The 21,417-nt window shown below is 38.3% G+C and overlaps 1 protein-coding gene across 1 annotated transcript in view; it reads right to left on the reverse strand.

Moving 5' to 3' along the window:
* The window catches only part of OTOGL (otogelin like), a 107,875-nt gene that overhangs the window by 84,102 nt on the left and 2,356 nt on the right, over window positions 1–21,417 (reverse strand). The window contains exons 2-11 of the mRNA XM_042793212.1: window positions 20,047–20,065; window positions 16,681–16,720; window positions 15,540–15,588; window positions 13,279–13,339; window positions 11,479–11,577; window positions 10,606–10,760; window positions 7,280–7,401; window positions 5,880–6,085; window positions 2,989–3,116; window positions 2,240–2,346 (exon numbers count right to left, since the gene is read on the reverse strand). Coding sequence (XP_042649146.1) covers window positions 2,240–2,346; window positions 2,989–3,116; window positions 5,880–6,085; window positions 7,280–7,401; window positions 10,606–10,760; window positions 11,479–11,577; window positions 13,279–13,339; window positions 15,540–15,588; window positions 16,681–16,720; window positions 20,047–20,065 — 986 coding nt within the window. The remainder of the gene's footprint in view (window positions 1–2,239; window positions 2,347–2,988; window positions 3,117–5,879; window positions 6,086–7,279; window positions 7,402–10,605; window positions 10,761–11,478; window positions 11,578–13,278; window positions 13,340–15,539; window positions 15,589–16,680; window positions 16,721–20,046; window positions 20,066–21,417) is intronic.

The raw sequence follows: 21,417 nt of genomic DNA on the forward strand, positions 1-21,417 counted from the left end.
CAGATCTCTGCCACGGGATACTGCACAGGATATTTCACACATAGCTGACACCACTCAGTCATAATGGCATGCAGTGAAACTACTATGAAAAAGAATGAGCTATACTGAATACGCTGTTGTATTTCTATCATTTGATCTCACAGAAGGTTACTTCATTTTAATTTACCAAAATGAACAAACCCACAGATTTATCACAAAAAAAAATATAAATGCTGCTTATGGTGAAAGGGAAACATGACCTTGTCTTGAAGACAATGTACAACTCAACAGTTTCAAGATCCACGTCAAGTCTTCTCCTTCCTGCATGACGTGGAAACTCTGACCTATACTGATAAAAGGAATTCTGGTCCAAATAACAAGTTCAAGTTTCCAATTGCCTGTCAGCCCTTGAACTTAGGTGAGAAGAACCCTGTTGGTGTACTCCTGACCTTGTGCTGAAGTGCTCAGAGCCAGAATTATTATCCCATGAATATTGTAGACGAGGTCAGGGATTTACAGCATGACCTTGGTCAAAGACAATATCTCTGCCTTAGTCTATACAGAAGAAGCTGTACAGCACGCTTTTGCCAGGATCAAGTAACATGACATTCATCAGTGTTTAGGTAAGCTCAAATTTTATTCAGATGTAAGTCACGTAAAGCAAGATACCACCAACCTTTTGTTACTGTGAAAGTCCAACAACTCCCATCACTCACTGTGGAGGACTTTATGCCAAAATGAACTAGTCATAACATGACATTTCTATTATAAGCATGACTGTAACAGATCAGCTGAGTTTGTCTTTCAGCACACACGATCATGCTTCCAAAATTAATGGTCTTAAGAATATATTATAGTGTTTGTATTCTGCTTTCAACACATCTGTTATCAAATCAAACACCACTATCCTCTTTCTTACAGTGATCAGAATCTCTTCAGCTCTCCTTATCTAATCCAATTAAATGGGTCTTAATAGAAAGAATACTTGGCATATACTGTGGTCCCACAAGAAACTTCATAAACTGACACTAAGCCACAAGAAAAGAGGTCTCTTTTATAAACAAAATAAGCCTAAATTAATGAAGTTCTGACACACAGAAACTTCCTTCAAGGTTTTTAACATTTACTCAATTCACTTCAACACACATATGCATGCTGACAAAAATCAAATCCACCTTAACACCATGACACTGATTCAATATCACATTTCAAAATGTGCTTTTCATTATTCTTTTGCTAAGAAAAATTCACAATAAACTCCTAAGTTATAAAGAGACCATATAGAGGCAACTCATCTCTTCTCTGAGTGAAATCAATGTACATATCATAAACCTCAGGAAGCACACTTTGGAGATTTGCCCAGAAACACAAATTCTTCCATCTTGACTTTATGGTAAAGCAGAAAACTAAAAATTCATCAAAAATTAACTAACAAGTTGTAATGGATTGTACTGAATGATTCTTACTTTTAGACTGGTGATCCTTTCTGTATATTTTTGAGTAAATTGATGGTACTCTCAGAAGGCCATAATAGTACCTAGTAAAAATCCTGACACTCATGACAATTATTTCTTAATTTAAAAACCCTGCTAAAACGGAAGTGGTACACTACTCAGTCACATACTCAGTTATACTCTGGAGCACCAGTTTAGTTTGAATGACAAGAACTTAACAGGACTCTGGAGAACTAAGGTAAAATCACCAGTTTGTATATAATGCCAGCAGCTGAGGTGCTGTAACAACCACCAAAGCCAATGAGAGTTGAATTTCTTTTGACTACTCTGAATTTACATAAATAAAACTATTTTGAAAATTTCTACTAATTTGAACCGTAGTGGTTGCTCATAAAAACAGTCCAACTGTCAGACAAATGGTCCAGCTCCTCCAGTATCATTGATATTTCCCCCCTAGTATCATCTCCATGTATTTTTAATTCAGGACCACCAGATACAGGTTTTAGGGTTTTTGTGATTAGCAGCTCCTCTTTTGTCATTAATCATTCTCCATGGATTTCTGTTTCGTGTATTTGTCTAGTATTTCCTTGAATTCATGTAAACCTTTAGCAATCAAAATATCCCTTGGCAGGATGGTTCCGTGCCCTTTGTTTCTACACTAAATCACCCACTGAGAAACCCCATCTCTTTTGCTTTGAACGTGGTTCCTCCTAACTTTCCTCAATGCTGCTCAGTTCTAGTATCAAACGAAAGAATGACATTCACTTCATGCATCAAAAATAAATACACAAGAACTCCAGTCTTACCTGCAAAGATCGTTCATGCAACTAGAAATATAAGAATATGGATCTATGCTTTCATGGCAGCTGAGAAAAGGAAACTGTAGGAGTATTTGGCACTTGAAGAATATGTCCTGCGCATTAAGGAGAATCAGTAAATAACAGTAAATATTTTCTGAACAAACATAATTCTTTTTAGCTTTGTTTCCCTAATCTAGGGTATTTTATGTCCCCAATAAAATTTGAGAATCTCACAGACTTAATTTATTATTATGCCTCCTTTATTATTCTTCCTAAAATTTGTCCTCTCTGTCTAGGCTGCCTTGATTGCATGCTGCTCCTAAACCAGCTGGGATGAAAAAGTGTGAAATGATAAAAAAAGCATTTTGTGTCAGTGCAGAAGCTGAGCATGTTACTTCTGCAGTATTTCACAATTTCCAAAACAATGAGGTGTAAGATGTCAGGACTGGAAACAGAACCCAAGTTTAATGCAGCAACAAAGATCTCTGCCAGCAGACCTGTTCTACTTGGCACATCCTATCTGAGCCTTTGCTCTTTTAAGCTAAACATCTGAAGACCTTCATATATTCCCTAGCAACAGTCCTGACCTGAATCTTCCCTTTCTCAAAGCCTCAATACATTTAAGGCTTTTTTCAACATGGTGTATATAGGCAGATTCTTGTACCATCACTAGGCAGTGAAGATTAAGAAAATAAATATACGTGTATATATATATATAGAGAGAGAGAGAGAGATGTAAAACACGATTAATTTACCTCAGTGGATTCTGCATCAGCTGAGCAAGGACTGGAAAAATCTGAGGCAGTAGGTACACAAGCTACATCATCTGAGGTTTGCACAGCCCAGCTATTTGCAAATTCAGCAATGTCTTCTGTATATTCACCTACTGCATAAAAACATAGCAAGTGCATCAAGGAAAAAAAAAATGGCAATACAAACACAAAAGACAGCTTGGAAATTTCTCACAGTTTTTGAGTGTGTTCATTACCGTAGATACAGTTACGTTCAGAGTACAGGTGGTGTAGAAAAATGTTATTTTTCTTTTTTAGTTTCAGATAGTATTGTATAGCACATTTAAATAAAAATATTAAAAAATATATATGACAAGGTGTTGGTTGGGGCTTTTTAAAGTTAAATCACTAACAATTTTACAATGAATATAAAAATAAGGACAAGAGTAATGCATTAAATACTTAAGAAAAAAATAAATTTCTTTAAAACAGTTTAAGGCTTTCATCATGTTTCACAAAGGTCATTTAGCACTATTATCTCCCTCCTTTCCCTTGCTGCAGAAAAGCCCTACAACACACCACTACATGAGCAACTCTCCTCACAGCATGAACATGGAAGAAATAATGAACAAGATACATCACTGAAAGTCATGGCAACAGGCTGAGGAAAATACATGAACATACAAGAAGGTTGGCAGTAAAGAAACAGAGCCAAATTTCCATATTTTTCCAGCAAGAACTAAATATTATGGGGGTTTTAATGTTCTTAAGCATGTTAAAAAGTGTATATTGCCTCCACCTTGAAGAATCTTACAGTAATTGGTATCTATGCTATGGTTATCTGTATCTATGTATGGTTAGAAGATAGGGTATTGAAATGAAATCAGCTACAGTTTATTTCACAGTGCTGTACTATCCAAAACTTAATGTAGCTTCTTCTAGCACAAGATGTGCAAAGTCTGACACTCTGCAGTGTGGAAAGCTCAAAAGCACACTAATCAGATATTTGTACTTGGATCTCCACAAATAAACAAACATAATTAAAATCAACTGGTGGTTAGGATCTGAAGAGCCAGAAAGACTTAAAATATTTCTCCCTCTGACAGAATAATTCTTTACGCAGAAAACCCATCCCAAACATAAAAAGCTGGGGTTTGATCTAGAGGTAAGCCTGTTGACATAACTCTGCTTTTGCAGAAACGTTAGAAGTATTTTATTTACATTTTGGCATGGCTTGAAAAAATTTTCTAAGTCCTCAAAAAATGCCACAAAATAAAATCACTGTCCTTGAAACAGTTCTATACACAGATACAGCCTTGTATATTAAAGCAATACAAAGATGCCATTAAAGATGAAGATAAGGAAACAGAAAAGAAGCTTGTTTTTAAGCTGTGCTTTGATATGGAGTATTACATGCCTTTCAGCAACTTATTTATTTGGGACATTGCAAATAGAGAGCATTCAGACTCCAAAAAATCCAGGATAGATGTAAGAGCTTCCCTTACACTACTGGAGGAAGTAGTTTAGCTGGGGGAGATAAATCATCATCCCAAATGATTTATAAGATTTGGAAACACTTAGAAAAATGTTGCAGCTTAAATGTAATTTGAATTAGCAGTCTATTCTTATGGAGATATCAGGACTTCATGCTTTGTATTTGCACAGAGTCAAGGCACCATGTTATACAACTGGTTCAAGGTTAAAATGATTCCTAGCACTCTTGATTGTACACTACAATAATACTATAATTTCCGATAAAGAAAAATGCTAGGAGAAATGCTAGGAAAATGCTAGAAGAGCTGGAAGTCTTTTATAACAGATAATACATTCAAAGATACTGAAATTACTATTTTTTAGAGATTGTGTGAGTTCATTATCTTCTCCAAACTCAATTTTTCTCTATTATTACAGATCACCATTTTAAACTAGTGATTAAACATCCTATACTCTGGTGTGCAGAAGTTAATGCACAAAACGGGGAAATTACTGCTCTCATGGCAGAAGAGGTATGAAAAAATTATATTGGGCAGATTTTTAAAGACTATACAAAGATGAGTATATTGCATCTTCCTTCACTTAGAATGTCAAAAAGCTCTGCTATCAGCCATGAAAAATGGGGAAAAACAGAGGAGGGGAAAAAAATTACAGTGAGATAGCTTTTGTGACTTAAGAATATACAGGACCATGGGACTAGATTTTCCCAGCAATTAATGGTAACAGTAAAACAACCCTATCTTTGCTTTTATCAGATACTGAGAAAAATATTCCTCATATTCTCAAGCTTTTTTTTTTTTTTTTCCCACATTAGTTGCAAGTAGGACTAAAGTCCCTATCAAGTATTCCCTTCATAGACTACAGAATATTCTACCATCTTAACAAGTCAACTCTGCCTCAGACGCAGCGTTGGGCAATTCCCCATCCTACAGGGTAGCTGGAGGCCCATAATACACCGTACCAACAGAGAGATAAAAGGAACTCCCTGGCAACAGCTTTGAAATTTACATATTTCAACTAACATTTTTCTGATGCTCATATAAACAAAGGACTCAAGATGGTGCTTTTTCCAAATACTAATATTTTGGCTCTTCTCTCTTTTTCCCTCCATCTTTAAACACAGAGGAAAACCACAAGCATTTGTTTATTTATTTATTATTTGAAGGCACTTTCATCAGCTAAGATAAACATACCCCAAGTGCTTTGCTGAACAAGGAAAGGTTTAAATATACATATAAATACTTTCTTGAACTAGGACCTTTTCCCTTAGTAACTTTAATGACCAGGAAGAGTAGAGCAGATATGCTGCTTTCTACTGAAATAACTGAAAAAGGACTCTGCCTTTTTACAGTATTATATTTAAAGTGAACACGGAAGCTGTTCACACAAGGTAAGTGTGTATTTCCAAGCTATTTACTTACTATTTTGCAGTATCAGGTCATCATATTTGTTGCCATTAAAATTCCCACAGAGGCCACAAGGTTTTCCCTTATGATCTTCTGTCAGCTTAATATAAATGCCAGAGTTTCCATCCCAAGCAAGAGAAAAACCAAAGGTAGTCTTCACCAGAATATAGTCAGCCAGTCTCTCAAGGAAAGCATTTCCAACTGTCTGAGGTAACATTAATCTGGAAAATTAAACAGCCTGCTTCAAAGATCTCAGATAAGATGAAGTTAGTGCTAGAAAAATATAACATAAAACATCACCTTCTAACTCACTAAGCCCTTTTTCCTAGGTGTATACAATCACTTCCACTCAAACCATCGTAATGTTTTTACTGTCTTTTATTCTGTTTACTTCTCTACATTGACCATCAAAAATGAATGCTTTTCTGCTTTATATATCTATCAGTTGTACCAGTGATAAGTCTGAAAGAAAAATGTATCTTCATTTTCAAAGCCCAGCATGGACATGTTGAGCAATATGTGACTTAATGAGCATGCTGCGTTGAGCGAGGAGCTATGTGACACTATGACCACCAGCAGCCCTGCTGGGTGCAGGGTCATCACTGGGTTAGATGTCTGCAAACGGAGGAACTTACAGTACAGAAAATACTATTAACCAAAATACTGTATTTCTTCCTCCTTTGCCCAAAGACCACTGGACAATAATATTCCAGTACAGATCTAATCATCCAAACTTGCTTCTGTTGGGTTGAACAGTATCACTGCAGCTATCTCTCAGATGTTAATGGCTGTAGCATTATATCAAAGGGGATGTCAAGAACACCTTAACAACTCTGAAATTTGCTGTACTTTATCAACCAGTAAAACATACTTGTGATAGCCTTGCACTCATCTTTTCACTTATTAAAAAAAAAGCTGGTAAATTTGGGTGTTTGAGGACCCTCAGAGATGTTTTGTGAGTTTTTGCCTCAAAGGGGCAAAGGGGACTTAAGATCTTTGATTCAACCAGTTCAGACTTGCCTAGAAGATTATGTCTTACATTACATATAGCTACCAAAAAATAAATAATGATTGCCTTGTTCAAAATGGTTTCAAGATGCACCAATGATTAGCTAGAATTGTCTGATGCAGACTTTGTCTATACAAAGTAGGGATGGGCAATTGTTATGTTACAGACGAGAGGTTAAACACAGGGTTCATGCGGGGAGTATATGCTATCCTCCCTCAGGTATTACATCAGCACCATTACATCTGCTCACACTAGAGCTCTATCAGCCCCAATAAAGAACAGCAAGGGAAGAGTAAAGATATATATCAAATTATTTTCTCTGGGTGGTGTAAAAAATTATTAATTTCCCAAACCCCACACTATCTTTTTGCAATAAAATGTTAAAATCCACCATTAGAACACTTACCTGATTCCATCTTTTCTTACTTCATGTCCTGAAATAATTATTTCTTCTTGGTTTAAAAAAAACAAGCTGACAGACCTCTGACAAGTATATACCGAACCGTAACAGTGAGGACTGTTATGAATCTTAAAGGGAAAATATATAAACAATAAGAATAAATGTTTGTTCTCAATAATTTCATATAATTTTTCATAAACTCATATATAATACTTTACAGTTCTATGCACCAATCACTGAAAGAGATTTCCAAATAAATACTTGGAATATAAAAAGGTCACAATTACAAAGATTTACTAGAAGTCCACGCTACACAATGCTACTGAGAAATACAGTAACTGTTTAATAGCACAAAGCATCACAAGACAGTGGTTTAAATACTGGATTAAATACTCAGGTATTTTACATAGATGAACTTCAGAGACGCTGTAGTGAGCTAGTTTATAATTGCCAATGTAGGAGCTTGTTATTTGCACTGAGGAGACACCCTTATTGCTCTGTTTGTAGAGGTCTGACCTATAAGAGAGAACTACAAACCAATACAAAACCTCAGCGTAATACCAGCATTTTCCATGCCATCTGAGACTGGCACCAGCTGAACTTTAACCTGTCTTCCCAAAGGATTTGTTAAGATTTTGGACTGCTCCCACAGGTTACTGCAATCATCTAACTTACATGTTAAAACCCATTTTGCACTGGCTTTTCAGCTCTGCTAACAGAAAAGGGCAGGCTTTTCTGAAGTCTGCCATTATGTATATATGACATAGTGAGACAGGGCATTGATTTGAATCGTATAGCAGATTCTCTAGTTTGAACACAGCAATGGAAACACAAGTTTCAGTCAGCCAGAGACAGATTTACAAAACTGTGTGTCTCAGATATTGGCAATGTGCGACTTCCATGACTGCCCACTACTAGAGAGAGGTGTTAAACAGACCTCAAATGCATGCTTCCAGAAATGAAAACCATGCTACTCCTATCTCAGCATGTCTACAGTTTTGTGGCAGTGAAGTAGATCTCACATAAAAAATGTATAATCAGACCTTGGGACAGGCATGATACGCCAGCACTCTTCCTTTTTATAGTTTGGCAAAAAGGAGGCTCCCCCAGAGTCAGACTTCCTTTGCATTCCCAGCCTTCGGCGCAGCAGAGCACAAGCCCTGCAGGAAGGTCCTTGTCCCCAGAGACCACACAGCTTGCATTGGCCAGGGTGTGATCTCAGGACTTGAAAACTGTGGGTTCAGATTTACTATGACTGATAGGAATAGGTCTCCAACTTTCTGTGTATATGCTCTAATCAATTAGCTGTTACAGTTTGGAATTACACTCACGTAGTCTAAGTGAGTTTTAGAGCACGTACCTACTCCAAGGCCTTGAGCAAAACTTTAACAGCTTTCATTAATCTCAATGGGGCTGAGCCACCCAAACCTGTGGGACATCCTAGACTAGGTGCTTCAAAAGCCTGTGAGCTGATTTTAGACACCACCGAGGAGACAGGGGAATGTGTTGTAAATCTTAGATACCTATCATTACCTAAATTAAAATGTAGACAGGGTTTAGATAACTCAAATATGACTCCTATGACTCTGTGTGTGTCACTGTTCTCTGAGACGGATGGGAGTTGCATTACCAGTTTACTTGACAGTGCTGTGAGGCTAAATAAATTAGTAATTGGGAAGCATTTTGCTAACATAGTAATGGAGGCTGTAAAAGTAACTAGAGCTATTGTTTTTGTAGAAAGGATCTGTTGGTAAACACATACAGTGCTAACACATACTTGAATGATTCTTCTTAAACTGACAATCCTGAAAGTAAAAACCAGTTACTGTTTCTCTGAGTAAAATAAACCAAACCAGGAAAAGCATTAGAGTTTTTACATGTATAAAGATAACAATAATTAAAGACATCATAAATGTTACTAGTATTGACACATGGTTTCTATGTAAACCTGGCCCAAGACAGAAACACAATCAAGGAAAATTAAAGTAATTCTTGTGTTTTCTTCTCCTCTAGAGAGTTAGATTATTAAAGCCAGGAGGACCATAATGTGAGGATTTGGAAAGGTTCTTGGCTCTCTGTTGCCCAGCCTGTAGTGACTGCACTGCTTCAGCATTACTTATGACTTTTCTGAGTAAACACTTTCAGTTTTTAGCAAAACATGATGATTGTTCCAGCAACTGAATGGTAGTTTATCTCTTTCCAGAGTAACTGGAATCCACTGAAATATTGATTCAGGATTTTAATATAGTCTTGAGCTTTTCTACAGCATTTTCTGAAAACTCCTAAAAGATTATAGCTGCACACAGAATCCAAAGAATTAAAATGATTAAAATGAAATCATGGAAGACAGATGTAACAGCATCTGTCTATAATCTGAGTGAATAGAAATGGTAGGTATAATGTCAGATTTATCTTCACTAGGTGTTATTATCTCAGGGGAGAAGAGGTCGTGTTTATAAATGAAAACTAATCCTTCAAGCATAAATCAGCATCTGGGTCTGCCCTTACCCCTGTGAGCACTGTGACCACGAGGGCTCAGAATTAGGACCCCTCTTGTCCCTTCTCTGCTACCCAGCTAGCACCAAATCCCAACCATTGTGTAAAAAGTAACATAATGAGCTCATATCCCTTCCCCACAGGAACCAATAGCCTGATAAATAGGGCATCTTCCTTCAAAGAGTGTATAGGTTTGAACTCTCCCCGACCCAAGGTCATTAACCATGGATATTCAACAATTTGAGGAAATTACTAAAAAGAGTGCCTTCCATACATAGGTCAAGATGAAGGGTTTTGAGCTGTTAATCTCCTCTGTGTGACGTAGAGGTAATCCAAAATTAGAATGCAAATCCTCAGAGGGGACAGTTTTCCGTGGGCCAGGGAGGTAGCTTTCCATAGTGTGCTGATGGCTCTGATTTGGGCCCCAGTACACTCAGGTGCCCAGATATCAGGGAGGTGATAGCTGTTTGCACTTTGCTCAGCAACTCAATTTTTTTTACAATCTGACAGCTAAAGTTTATTGAAGTTTCCAAGGTCTGCTTTAAGACCCACTTTTGCTCTCAAAAAGGAGAGATCCGAGATCCTTTTTAGGACAGGGGGAGTAAGAAATACTATTTTTAATATAGTGACTCTGTTGATTATCATTTCATCAGTGTTTTGAGTTACTGTACATAGGTTTAGACATTTTCCAGCAACATAGCTTTATATTTAAGTAAGTAATGCAACAGTTTGATCCATTCATTGCCTCTCTACTTATTTTACTTATGAAGAAAAATAAGTCCTGTAATACAGGAATACTCATGTGTACTATTTCTAGTGCATGCTCACATACTTACCCAAACAGTGTACTGGGGTTCTGGAGTATTGCAGTCTTTTGCAAAAATATAGGAGCAATTTCCTGGGAAGTAGTAGTAGATGCCATCAAATGTTTCAAAATGATACTGTCCCCATGATTTGCAAATTCCATCTCGGTCCTTACCAGTGTTAGGTACTGGAGAGAACACACTGAGCTTACAACAAGCATGGTAATCAAAAATTGACAGTTGTCACAGGCATCTACAAAAGTAAGCGCTCAGAAAGGAAATAAGATCTTATAAAAGAAATTAAAAAAAAAAAAGATCTGATAAAAGAAAGGACAAAAGATAGCTTCATTTCTTCAACTTTAAATAAATTCAGTACTTTTTTTAATCTTTAGGCTGCAGTTTTAGTCACAGGCAATCATCATAAGTTTTTAATTTGCTTCAGTGGAGACATTTTAATTATAAGTAGAGGCAAGGGATTTAGATCTACTGCAGATCTTGGAAAACAATTCTTATTGACCCCCTATACACAGCAGATTCCAGAAACCAGCGCATTGAAATAGTTGGTAATTTTATTTGCAGTAAGTCACTGTTTGTTAGAAAAATGCAGTGACTTTTTGGTTGTTCAGCTAACTATAAAAAAGCTGGCTAGCTACTCATGAACTAGACAGTGATCTATGTGTTATGGTATCTATGTATCATTGCAGCCCAAGTGCTCAAATGTAGGCATTCTTGATGTTGCTCTCTATATATCCCTAACACATATCATTTTAATCCTCTTAGCTACTAGTGGAGTGACAGTTCTACTACAGGGGAATCACAAATATGCTTTTAACAGTATTGTTGTAAAAACCTGCACCTTAAATCTCACTTGAAGCTGAAACTTGACTCTTTTGGCCCCAAACTTACCAATCTGGCACCTGCTTCCTTGAGCCTGAAATAACTGACAGTCACAGTCACCTGCCTCTGTGCAGGCTGCTCCATTAAGACACTCCTGAGGACATGAACCTGTAAGAAAGCATGGCAGCCTTTTAGTAGATACAGTATTTTGAAAACAGGCTTAAAGATCCACATTAAATCTGTTTATTGTTAAATCATAAGCAGCTATATTATCTAAGAAAATTAACCAACAACAATCTCCAGATTTTAATGTTTACTTAATTTTACCCTTTGTGTTCCTTGGTTAAATGAGAAACAAGGTTCTCTCTCATTTGGTTTGAGACTTGTAAACTAACAAAGGAGCAAAAGGTCAACCTCCTCCCAGCAAACAAAAGGTCAAGTTCCCATGTAAAGAGACCAAATCCCAGTCCTGCTGATCTCAAAATACACAGGACACAGATTATTATAATTGACTAAATTCAGCAAAATTTATACATATGTTCAGCTCCTCCCTCCTAAGCATTACTGCAAAGGGTACATTCAGCTTATGAACAATCCAGGACATATAATTTACAGACTCAAAACCAATTATAAATTATCTTCCTTCCATGCTAAAAAAAAGGTCAGTGAAAAGGTTATTTCTGCTTAAGAGACTTAAGATTCCATGGGAATGGTTTGTTTTATGTTTTAATTAGCAATTGTTTCCAAAAGCAGTTTCATTCAAGGTTTTTATAGTCTATTTGGAAGCTAAGACCTCGCTGTCATCTACTAATCATTTGCTGAGGTGAGTCTAAATCATAGTTCCCCAAAAGTGGAGAAGCAAGGTAGTCCAAAAGCAAGATTTCATCAGGTTTTGCAGATAGTTGCTTTCCTTCTTGGGGGAGGATTAAAACCCTAGATAAAAAAGCTTATGATCTTGCTGAAGGAGATTTAAAAAGCACTGCAAAAAGCAGGAAGTAAATGAAATAAACAGGCCCTTCCACTCCCAATGAAGCCATGGTAAAGCTGCTGGTGACATTAAATGGGAATAAAATGGGACCTTTACAGTAAAGCACACACAGAAGTTACTAATGATTAAGAACATCAGCCTTCACTGTGAAAACTCCTTTCCATGTTCAGTTTTGAATATTTTCCATTTAAGAATTGCTTTCCAAATATACACAGATACTCTGAAAATACTGACAAAGCGTAAAATACTGTTTATAGAACAGCATTAATGTGGAAAACATCTTTGTTGTTGTTAGAATTGTGACCTGTAAAATTACATATATTCATTTACATGGAAAGACACCCAGACACACGTATTTTCCAAGAAGTATACCAAAGTTCGGTTGCATTCAATGAACTTTTCTGCAAAACAACTTCTGTAATTTGGACCTGCTTGATGTGTTTGTATAATGCTTAAAACGCTCCAGGAGCAGCTGCGTACTCATTGCCTGAGCACCCCTGTCCCTTTGCATAATCAGTTACATGCCTCTCAGACATATTTACGTCCTCTGCCAAGGCCAGAAAAAGTAGCAGAAAAGAAAAACTGTAATGGAATTAAACTTAAAAAATAAAAAAAAAAAAAAAAAAGAAAAAAGAAAAATCAAAGGGTTGGTTTAGTTATCTGTTCAGATTTGTTTGTGAGGCATTATTTTAAAAGTACAATTTTAATGGAGATTTTCCATGATTTAACATGGATAAAAAGAGAAAATGAGGCGGGGCAGGGTTCTGTAGGGGATATAATGAGGAAGGCTTCCAGAACCCATGGTAACACAAGAGAGCCGGTAGCAAGGCAGCATTGTCAGGACCATCTCTCTTCCTGTGGGTGAGGAGCGTGGCACTGACCTCCTGGGGGACTCCGCGTCAAGGCCTCATGAAGGGGAGACCAAGGAGTGGCAGCTTGAATCTGTCAAAGAAACGTAAAAGCAAAATCAGGGTGCTTGTCCTTTACCAACGAGCTGATTCAAGCCTGAGGCCTTGCAGCCTAACATTGGTTTGGGAATTATAATACGGAAGAGTAATCTGCCGCTCAGACAGTACGTGGTACAGCCACAGGTGCTGCAGGAGGCATCTGCAGCCTGGGCCAGTGGGGAAGGCAGCGACTGCAGCAACCAGCACTGTGGGGAGGAGAAGAACAGGTCCTGTGGGGATGGGGAAGGATACAGTTGTACTCTGGGATCACCACTGGCCTCCTCTCCATGCCCTCCAGTGCCAATGAAACAGCAGGGATCCACCTGGGAAGTTTTGCATTTATATTTGGAAGGAAGAGTGAGGGGACAGTGAGCACTCCTTTTCACTTTGGTCAAATACCAATAGTTGGAGAGCTTGACAATGTGATATCCCTCCATTTCATCCTCTCCCCTAACTCATGCTCTGTGCCACACCCCGATCATCCCACTGTGGCCACTCCAGCTGTGATGGATTTCATTCCTCCTTGAGATCCTTCAGAATTGCATTTCAGTTCATCCCAAACAAAAGAGAAAGTGGATCTGCCTGATGTGCTTCCTGTCTTCTTTAGGAACCGGGGATCATTGGACTGTAAGGAAGCCCTGGATCTGACCCAGCACTCTGCTACTGCAGCTTGTCACGTCGCATCATCCCTTCCAAGAACTAATCCCATTCCAGGCTGAGAGCACTCTGGGGGTTTTGCCCCCACTCATCTGATTGGAAAGTTTAGCAGGGTGAAGTGCTGGGTAGTTAAATATTTCTCTCTTACATTTATTCATGGCCAGTTTAAATCCTTTTGTTTTATAAAGCTTGGCCCTTTTTCTTAAATAGCTCTTCTTCCCTGTGGTTTTTATTTATTCCCTCTCTGATGTTCTATGAGAAAACAGTTACCCTTCTGTGCTCCCCACAGACGTATACGCCAGCCTTTAGCTGCACAACTAAGCAAAACAAATTGTTTAAGTCTTCACTTGTCAGCTCATTTCCTTTTTCCCTCCTGCCACCAGTCATTCTCCATCTCTGGAGTTTGAACTAATGGATCTCAAAGTGAACAGCACTGCATAAGGAACAGGTTAGATTAAGTCTCACTAATGCCTCGTACAATGACATAAAAACTTCCCTTTTCCAACTGGAAATACATTGTAGGATGCATCCAAATAGCACAATCTGTCTAAAATCAACCTGAAATGGACTTCATCAAACCACCACCTTGAAGGCCCCCGCAACAATTCCTGGTTCGCATGACCTGTCACTAGTCAGAGAGGATCTTTCCCTCCCTGAACAGCAAGACCCATTTCCGTTTCCCCTGAGAGTTACTATGAGCCATCCTCCTCAGGAAAGTGTCTTTTCACCTTTGCGTTATTTTGGGGAGGTAGAGTGTCCTTGCTGTGACAGCACTTTCCTGCTGGAGGCCCTCCTGGGGCACTGTCAGTCCTGAGGGCCCATTTCCCTCAGAGGCTCGATTCACATTAGCACAGCGTTTCACACCAGCTATCTTCTGACTTGGTCGGGAGGCACGTAGAACTCAAAGGGACTTGGAGAAAATCATCTGTGGTTTGGATGCAGGCTCCCCGCAAGACTGTGAGGAGGGACTGCCTTGGGCTTCCCGCCTGCCCCCATCAAACTGGGTTATAAACCTTGCTTGGGCTCCATCGCCTGAGACGTGTACCAGCAGGGGAACAAGATTCCCTCGTTTACCATTAAATTTCAGTGCAACATTTCTGGGATGCAGTGTTGAGGCAGCAGTGGGCTGAGGTGGTGGGAGCCAAGGCTGGGCCGGAGCTGCCACCACACCACACGCAGGAGGGAGCCTTGCCGGTGCTGCCACCATTGTCCCTCTCACCAAACCCTAACAGCTTCCCGGGGCTCTCTGTTTGCCCTCACTAAAGACAGAAGCGTCGCAGTTTTATTTCCCATGGTGTGCGTCAGTCAGCTCGCCAGGGTGCATCACTCACCAGGCACTTTGCTGAGAGTGAATGAAGGCGTGAGGCCACGGGCTCGGGCTGGGGGCGAGCAGGTAGGGAATAGCTGCTCCTCCTCACTGTCCTCCTGTTACCGCATCCTTTCTCCCCACAAAGGCTCCTTTGTAAGGACGGCAAAGGCCCAGAGCAGAAAAGGAGGGACGGTTTCCCCTCCCTCCTGCTTTTGGAGGTATAACCTACCTCTGCTGTTACAGGATCTCTTTTCTGTCGAGTTGCATTAAACTCATTTCTGGAAGAAAACAAAAAGGATCTTGTATAATCAAAGGTCCTTGGAGCAACCTGAATAAGCAGCTCCCTGGAGAGAAGTGTTTCTCTCTGATTACCATCACTTTATCAAAGAGGTCTTTCTTGGGTTAACATTTAAAAAGGTGATTCTTTTTTTTCTTTTTTTTTTTTCTTTTCATGGTCTCATTTTACAGCATTGGGCAGCACTCCGATCTGTGCTTGGACAGGGAGGTATCTGGAGCTCGTGGGGGAGACATAAATAGGCAAAATAGGCTTACATGACAGGAGACAAAACCGTAAAGCAGCTTCGTATTTACTTGACACTGCCTGTGAGTGGCTGCAAGTTTCCCCAAGTGTTATTTCAATATACTGTGGTGGTACTTTTAATAGCAAGAGATGACTCTCTATCTGTAGCTGACTTAAATTTATGATTACATTTAGAAACAAGGGCATCAAACTACAAAACATACTTAGTTTTATCAACAGTCAAAGATGGCGTATCATTTGATGTGCGTGTGTGTTCGCAAGATGTATTAGAGGTCATTAGACATCCAAAGCTATGTCCGACTGGATGCTTTCATTGAAATTGATGGCATAGTTCCCATTTAATTCAATGGGATCAGGAACATTCCCTAGTTTGGGTTTTGTTTGGATTTCAGCTTCTACATGAAATCTTGTCTTGAAAATGTTTATTTTAAGGCTGTATAGCACTTACTTTTCTGTGCTTCAAATAGCAGCTAGGATTTTATCATGCAATTAAAACTGCAGAAGGATACTCATTTAATGTATTTTTCCAGTCATGAAATCATGATCTCATGCTGGTTTCATTCCATTATTCCTCTAAGCTTTCTCGAGACCATAGAAGTATCATCTTTCATAAGGACCTCAATTTTTCAAACAGAGGACCCATGCCCTTTATGTAAATGCTTTGAGAAGAGTTGTAAATATTCTGAAAGTGTGTTTTACATCCAATGTACATGTACATGATATTTTACATGTTGAATTCAAGGCTACATTTTACTTTCTAATTTGCACTACATCACACTTATTCATTTTTCTGTTTGTAGGACTCGACAAGTAAAGAATAAAAACTCACCTTGAAGTTCTTCTCAAAAGAGAAAGCTTGCAATAAGATCCTGTAGGTGAAAAAATCATCAGGTTAAATGATTTTTCTACAGCCTCACTCTGCACTTGGCAAACAATAGTTTGTCAAGTTTAAAACAGCACAATTGAATTTTGTTCTTTAACGATCCTAAGTTTTCCAAATTATCTTTACACAATATTTTTCTGCTTCCAAGGGATGTAGCACTACATGCTTTCTTTCCTGAGAGTTCGATTCTCTCAAGTACTCATCACCTGCGAGTTTCCATGGTCTCAGTTCTGGTACATGCTACCACCAAAAGGAGCAAAGAGTTCATACTTCTTCATAGTCTCAGAACTGATAAAACACAAGAGGTGCTCAGAGATTTCTAGAATTAAATTTCTAGGGTGGTTACCTATAATAATTTTCTGAAAGTTACTTGTAAGGCTCCATTGTAAACCATTAAAAATGTTCTAAAGTCCATGCTTTAAAAAACAAACACACACCCCCCTCAAAAAAATAACCCAATAACTGCTTTCTCATGTTGCCTTAGAAATCTTTATAATTGCTATAAAAAAACTATCTACAAGATCCAATTGTATTGCACAGAAAATAGGATAATCTCTATAACCAGAAGAGTGATTATTTGCCCTAGCATCCTAAAAATGCTTAGGTACAGTCTGTTCAACCAAAATCATACACCACTGAAAATCATTAGATGCTTACTCATCTGGCAATAATGGCAAGAAAGCCAAGAAACTTAAATTTCATTCCTAAATGACTGTTTTGTAACAAATTCAGCCATAAAAATGTGTCTTCAAAAAAAAAAAAAAAAAAACAAAACAACCCAAAACCTATATTTTAGTTTCTAAACTTGTGAGAGAGTGGTGATATACATAGTTTTTTAACTTGTGTCAAAAAACTTCTTTATTTATGAATTCCAGCAAGGGTCAAAAAGTTGTTTTATAATGATAGAAAAAGAAGAACCTGTAATATTACCATATTTAGATTTTTTTTTTAAGTTAGTATTACTACAAAAATGGGATAAAGTTCTTACCTTGCAAAGAGGACAGCAGTGAATGAAGCAAGAATATACTCCACGGTATCATTAAACTGAGCTTTCCCACAATGTTCATTTCAGTATAACTTAGTAGTAGGAAATTTATCCAAATTAATGGTTTTGATTACGATGGCATCTTAGAACTATGTATTTCTACAGTGTGTTTGAATCCTTCCAAAGTTAGATAGTTGGATGCATTATTTAAAATAAAGCAATGCTAAAAAGGAAAAGAAAAGGAGACATCAAGCTTGGTAGCTACATGCGGCTTCGGGAGCTTTGCAAGTGTTGCATACAACTTTCTGGCTGCATGTCTCTCATTAGTAATGCATGGTAACTCCTCAGCAGAGTCTGTATTAGTTACACTTTCACTAGACCTGAGAGTATTACTCCTCCGTTGGATTGAATCGGCCCTTTATAACATAGCAGACAATGACACAGAAATGTTGCCTTGTCGTGATGGTTTGAGAGTTCCTTCAGTCGTCACACACCTTTGTGTGCTTTGAGGCTTGCGCTGAGTGCTGCTCTTTACTGCTTATCACAGTGAAATATTTTTGCAAGACCCTGCAATGATGCTACTGTATAAATTATAACGAGAGGGTTTTAGAGATTAACATATTAATATTCCTTATCTGTTCTAAAAAGAGAGACATAAACATCCATTAAATAATGCACATGGATTTTTAAGAATATTTTAGATACATTTTTGTGTATAGTTTGCTTATATCACAAAAGAAGGCTTCCAATAGGATAATTATGTTTCATTTTTAATAAAACATGTTATGACATTTTCATATTAGCAAAAAGGATAAATAATTCAACAGGGCCAATGGGATTTTTTTCTAATTGTCATTAAAATATAAAAAAATAATTTCACCAAAATTAAAAATTACCATATTTTAAAATAGAAAAATCTTACCTGCTTTACCCTAAAATTAACAGAATCATTAAAAAGCACAGTTTTAAAGGCACATATCATGATAACTCAAACTGTTACTACTCATTTTATTTTGAGAAGCCTATTTTTGCCTAACCCCCCACTGTTCCTAGGATGTGCTTTGTGAGATCCTCAGAGCATGCTACAGAAGGTGGGTTTGGACCAAAATAAATGTAGAAGTTGATGGCCTCTCACAGGTAAAAAGTTCTCCCATTTTTCCTTCTAGCCCTTTCTCTTCCGTGCTCCCCAGCTAGACTAGAAGACAAGGCAAAAGAAAACACTTAACCTCCCAACCACAGACAAAGACAAAACCCTGTGTCCATACAGCAGCCAACCATACTCATGCAGGTTTGGGATCGCTGACAGCCCAAGGATACTTACTGCAAATCAATATGTATCATAACACTACACTGTGTTCGGAGTACTTCTTAAGAGCTATTTTTATTACCATTGGATCTGAGAAGCTGACAGCCACATAATTCACATTGCAAGAGATTTTTTGCTTTGTTTTTGCTTCTGACTAGCTAGGGGCTGGTCCCGTGGAATGGCTGCTTATCTGCAGCTGGACTGTATCTCCCAGCTTAGTTTCATCTGCTCCATGTGGTCCTAAACCACTCCAGACTGCAAGCAGAAGCAGAAGTGAGTTCCTGATCTGAATTAACACACCGATGTAGTCATACTCACAGACTGTGAGCTGTGAGCATCTATCTCATACAGAGTGACAGAGGCTACTGAACATTTCACCCTTGCATAAACCTACTCTTAGAAGATGATGCCGTAGGTTGGTCTCAAGCGAAGACAAACCAAGTATTAGAGCTTCCAAATTCCATTACCAGTCTCTGTGTTATCTTACTTTCAAGTTAAGTTTGGTTTAGAAGCTGTTTCAAACTCTTCTGGGAAATCTGATCTGGGATTCTTCCCTTCCTCAAGACCATATTTCACACCATGCTTCATATGCAGCTTCACAAATAAATACTTCCATTAATGTAAATGAACTATTTTGGTTTAACAGAACTATCAAAATAGCCTTCCTTTTACAATTTTTCTATAGCAAAGTTGAGGGAATATTTGGTGCTTGTTAGTATTTCACAGTTGTTTAACTTCCAATATATAAAAGTAGGCCAAGCCTCATCACTTGCAAAGGGACTTTGCAAGAGTTAGAGCAATAGGCTTCATTAGGTCTGGATATCTGCTCAAGGCAGGGTAGGAAATAGCACAGTCCCAAGCACATGAAGGATGTTAGCTAATAAGGAAAAAGAATTATTCAGCCAAGTACACTGAACTGAAACTCAGAGGACTATATTAAGAAAGAGATTAAAAAAAAAATAGAACCAAATTATATCGACACAACGACACACATTATCTACACAAGTAGAAGAATACTCACTGATTGGGACTTCTGAAAACTTTGAACAGAAAAATGCATTAGAAAATAATTACTTTTGTAAGAAAACAAACACAATACAGAACACACTGGTCCACACTTAAAAAATGCTAGTGTTACATCTTTAAGTTACAGATTTTTCTTTAAAAATAAAATTTAAACATTTCAATTCTAATATATCTGTATATTGCAGACAAAAACTCATTTGCCCCCAAATTTCCAACATAACATTTGAGAGGACTTAATTTTATATACAGGTTGCACAGTTTATCAGGATTATAAGCAATGGGTGAGAAAATAGCCACTTTCAGTGCCATGGGTACAAACTCGTCCTGGTTTGGAATTAGATCCATTGTCATCAATAACAAAACATGGTACTTTATAGAGTACACACTCCAGCCCTCATTGAACAAGTATTTTCAATGAGAATTCAAGTATGGCCACTTTTTGACATGCACACCTGATCTTCGTAAGGATTAGCAGCATCAGTGAAACTATTGAAAGAGCCGGATGATATGAGGCTAGGGGCATTTCTTCTTTTCCAAGAACCACCTCCACAATTGCTCAAAAACCTTGCCAGGGACTTGCAAGATCAAACTCTTACTGTTTCTCTGAGGGTGTGCGTCTCTGGCCAGAGCGGATGCTCAATGACAAGAGTTTGATTGCCATTCCTGCAGAATCAGGACATCAGGGAAGGAAACATTGCGTTGAACAGGTTTTCTTCTTACACCTCCAAACTTCACGGTAGTTACGCTTCCCCAATGAAGTTAAGCCCTCTAGTGGGTGATCAGTAAGTGACCATTTAGAACCAGAATCTTCAGCCACCCAGGCAGACACCAGCCCAATTCCATGAACATTTCTCACTTAGAAAGCAAGTCTGTGGGATGACATCACTGCAGGATTAATGAGGCATTTTTATAGGATCAGAGTTCAGTTCAGAAAGCATTTTTATTGTGCTAAGAAACTTTTGATTGAAGAAATGACACGTAGATAGCATCTCTGGATATGTTAGTAGCAATGCGAGTTTTATTCTCAGCCTTTCCATAAAAGAACAGCAAAACAAAAATCCCCAGTTACTACAAGCTGTTCTGTGGGCAAAAAAACCCGATACATCAGGTTCCCCCATAGCTGTGAAATTCACCCCTAAGGTTGCTGGCATGTTATTGCATCTTTCCCTGCCTCCCTGAGTTTCACACCACAGTAACTCTCTGTCCTCTCTTTTTCCCTACATCCCACGGCTCTAACAGCTAGGCAAAATCAGTGTTGGACAAGCAACGCCATAGAGTACGTATGTGCCAACTGGCAGGTCAGTACACATTTCCTAAGCAATGAGTGAGCCATTGCTTTTCAGTCACCCCACCAGCCAGACAACTA

The sequence above is a fragment of the Tyto alba genome, unplaced genomic scaffold (genome assembly GCF_018691265.1).
Source record: "Tyto alba isolate M040663 unplaced genomic scaffold, T.alba_DEE_v4.0 Super-Scaffold_2, whole genome shotgun sequence".
NCBI classification, from domain to species: domain Eukaryota; kingdom Metazoa; phylum Chordata; class Aves; order Strigiformes; family Tytonidae; genus Tyto; species Tyto alba.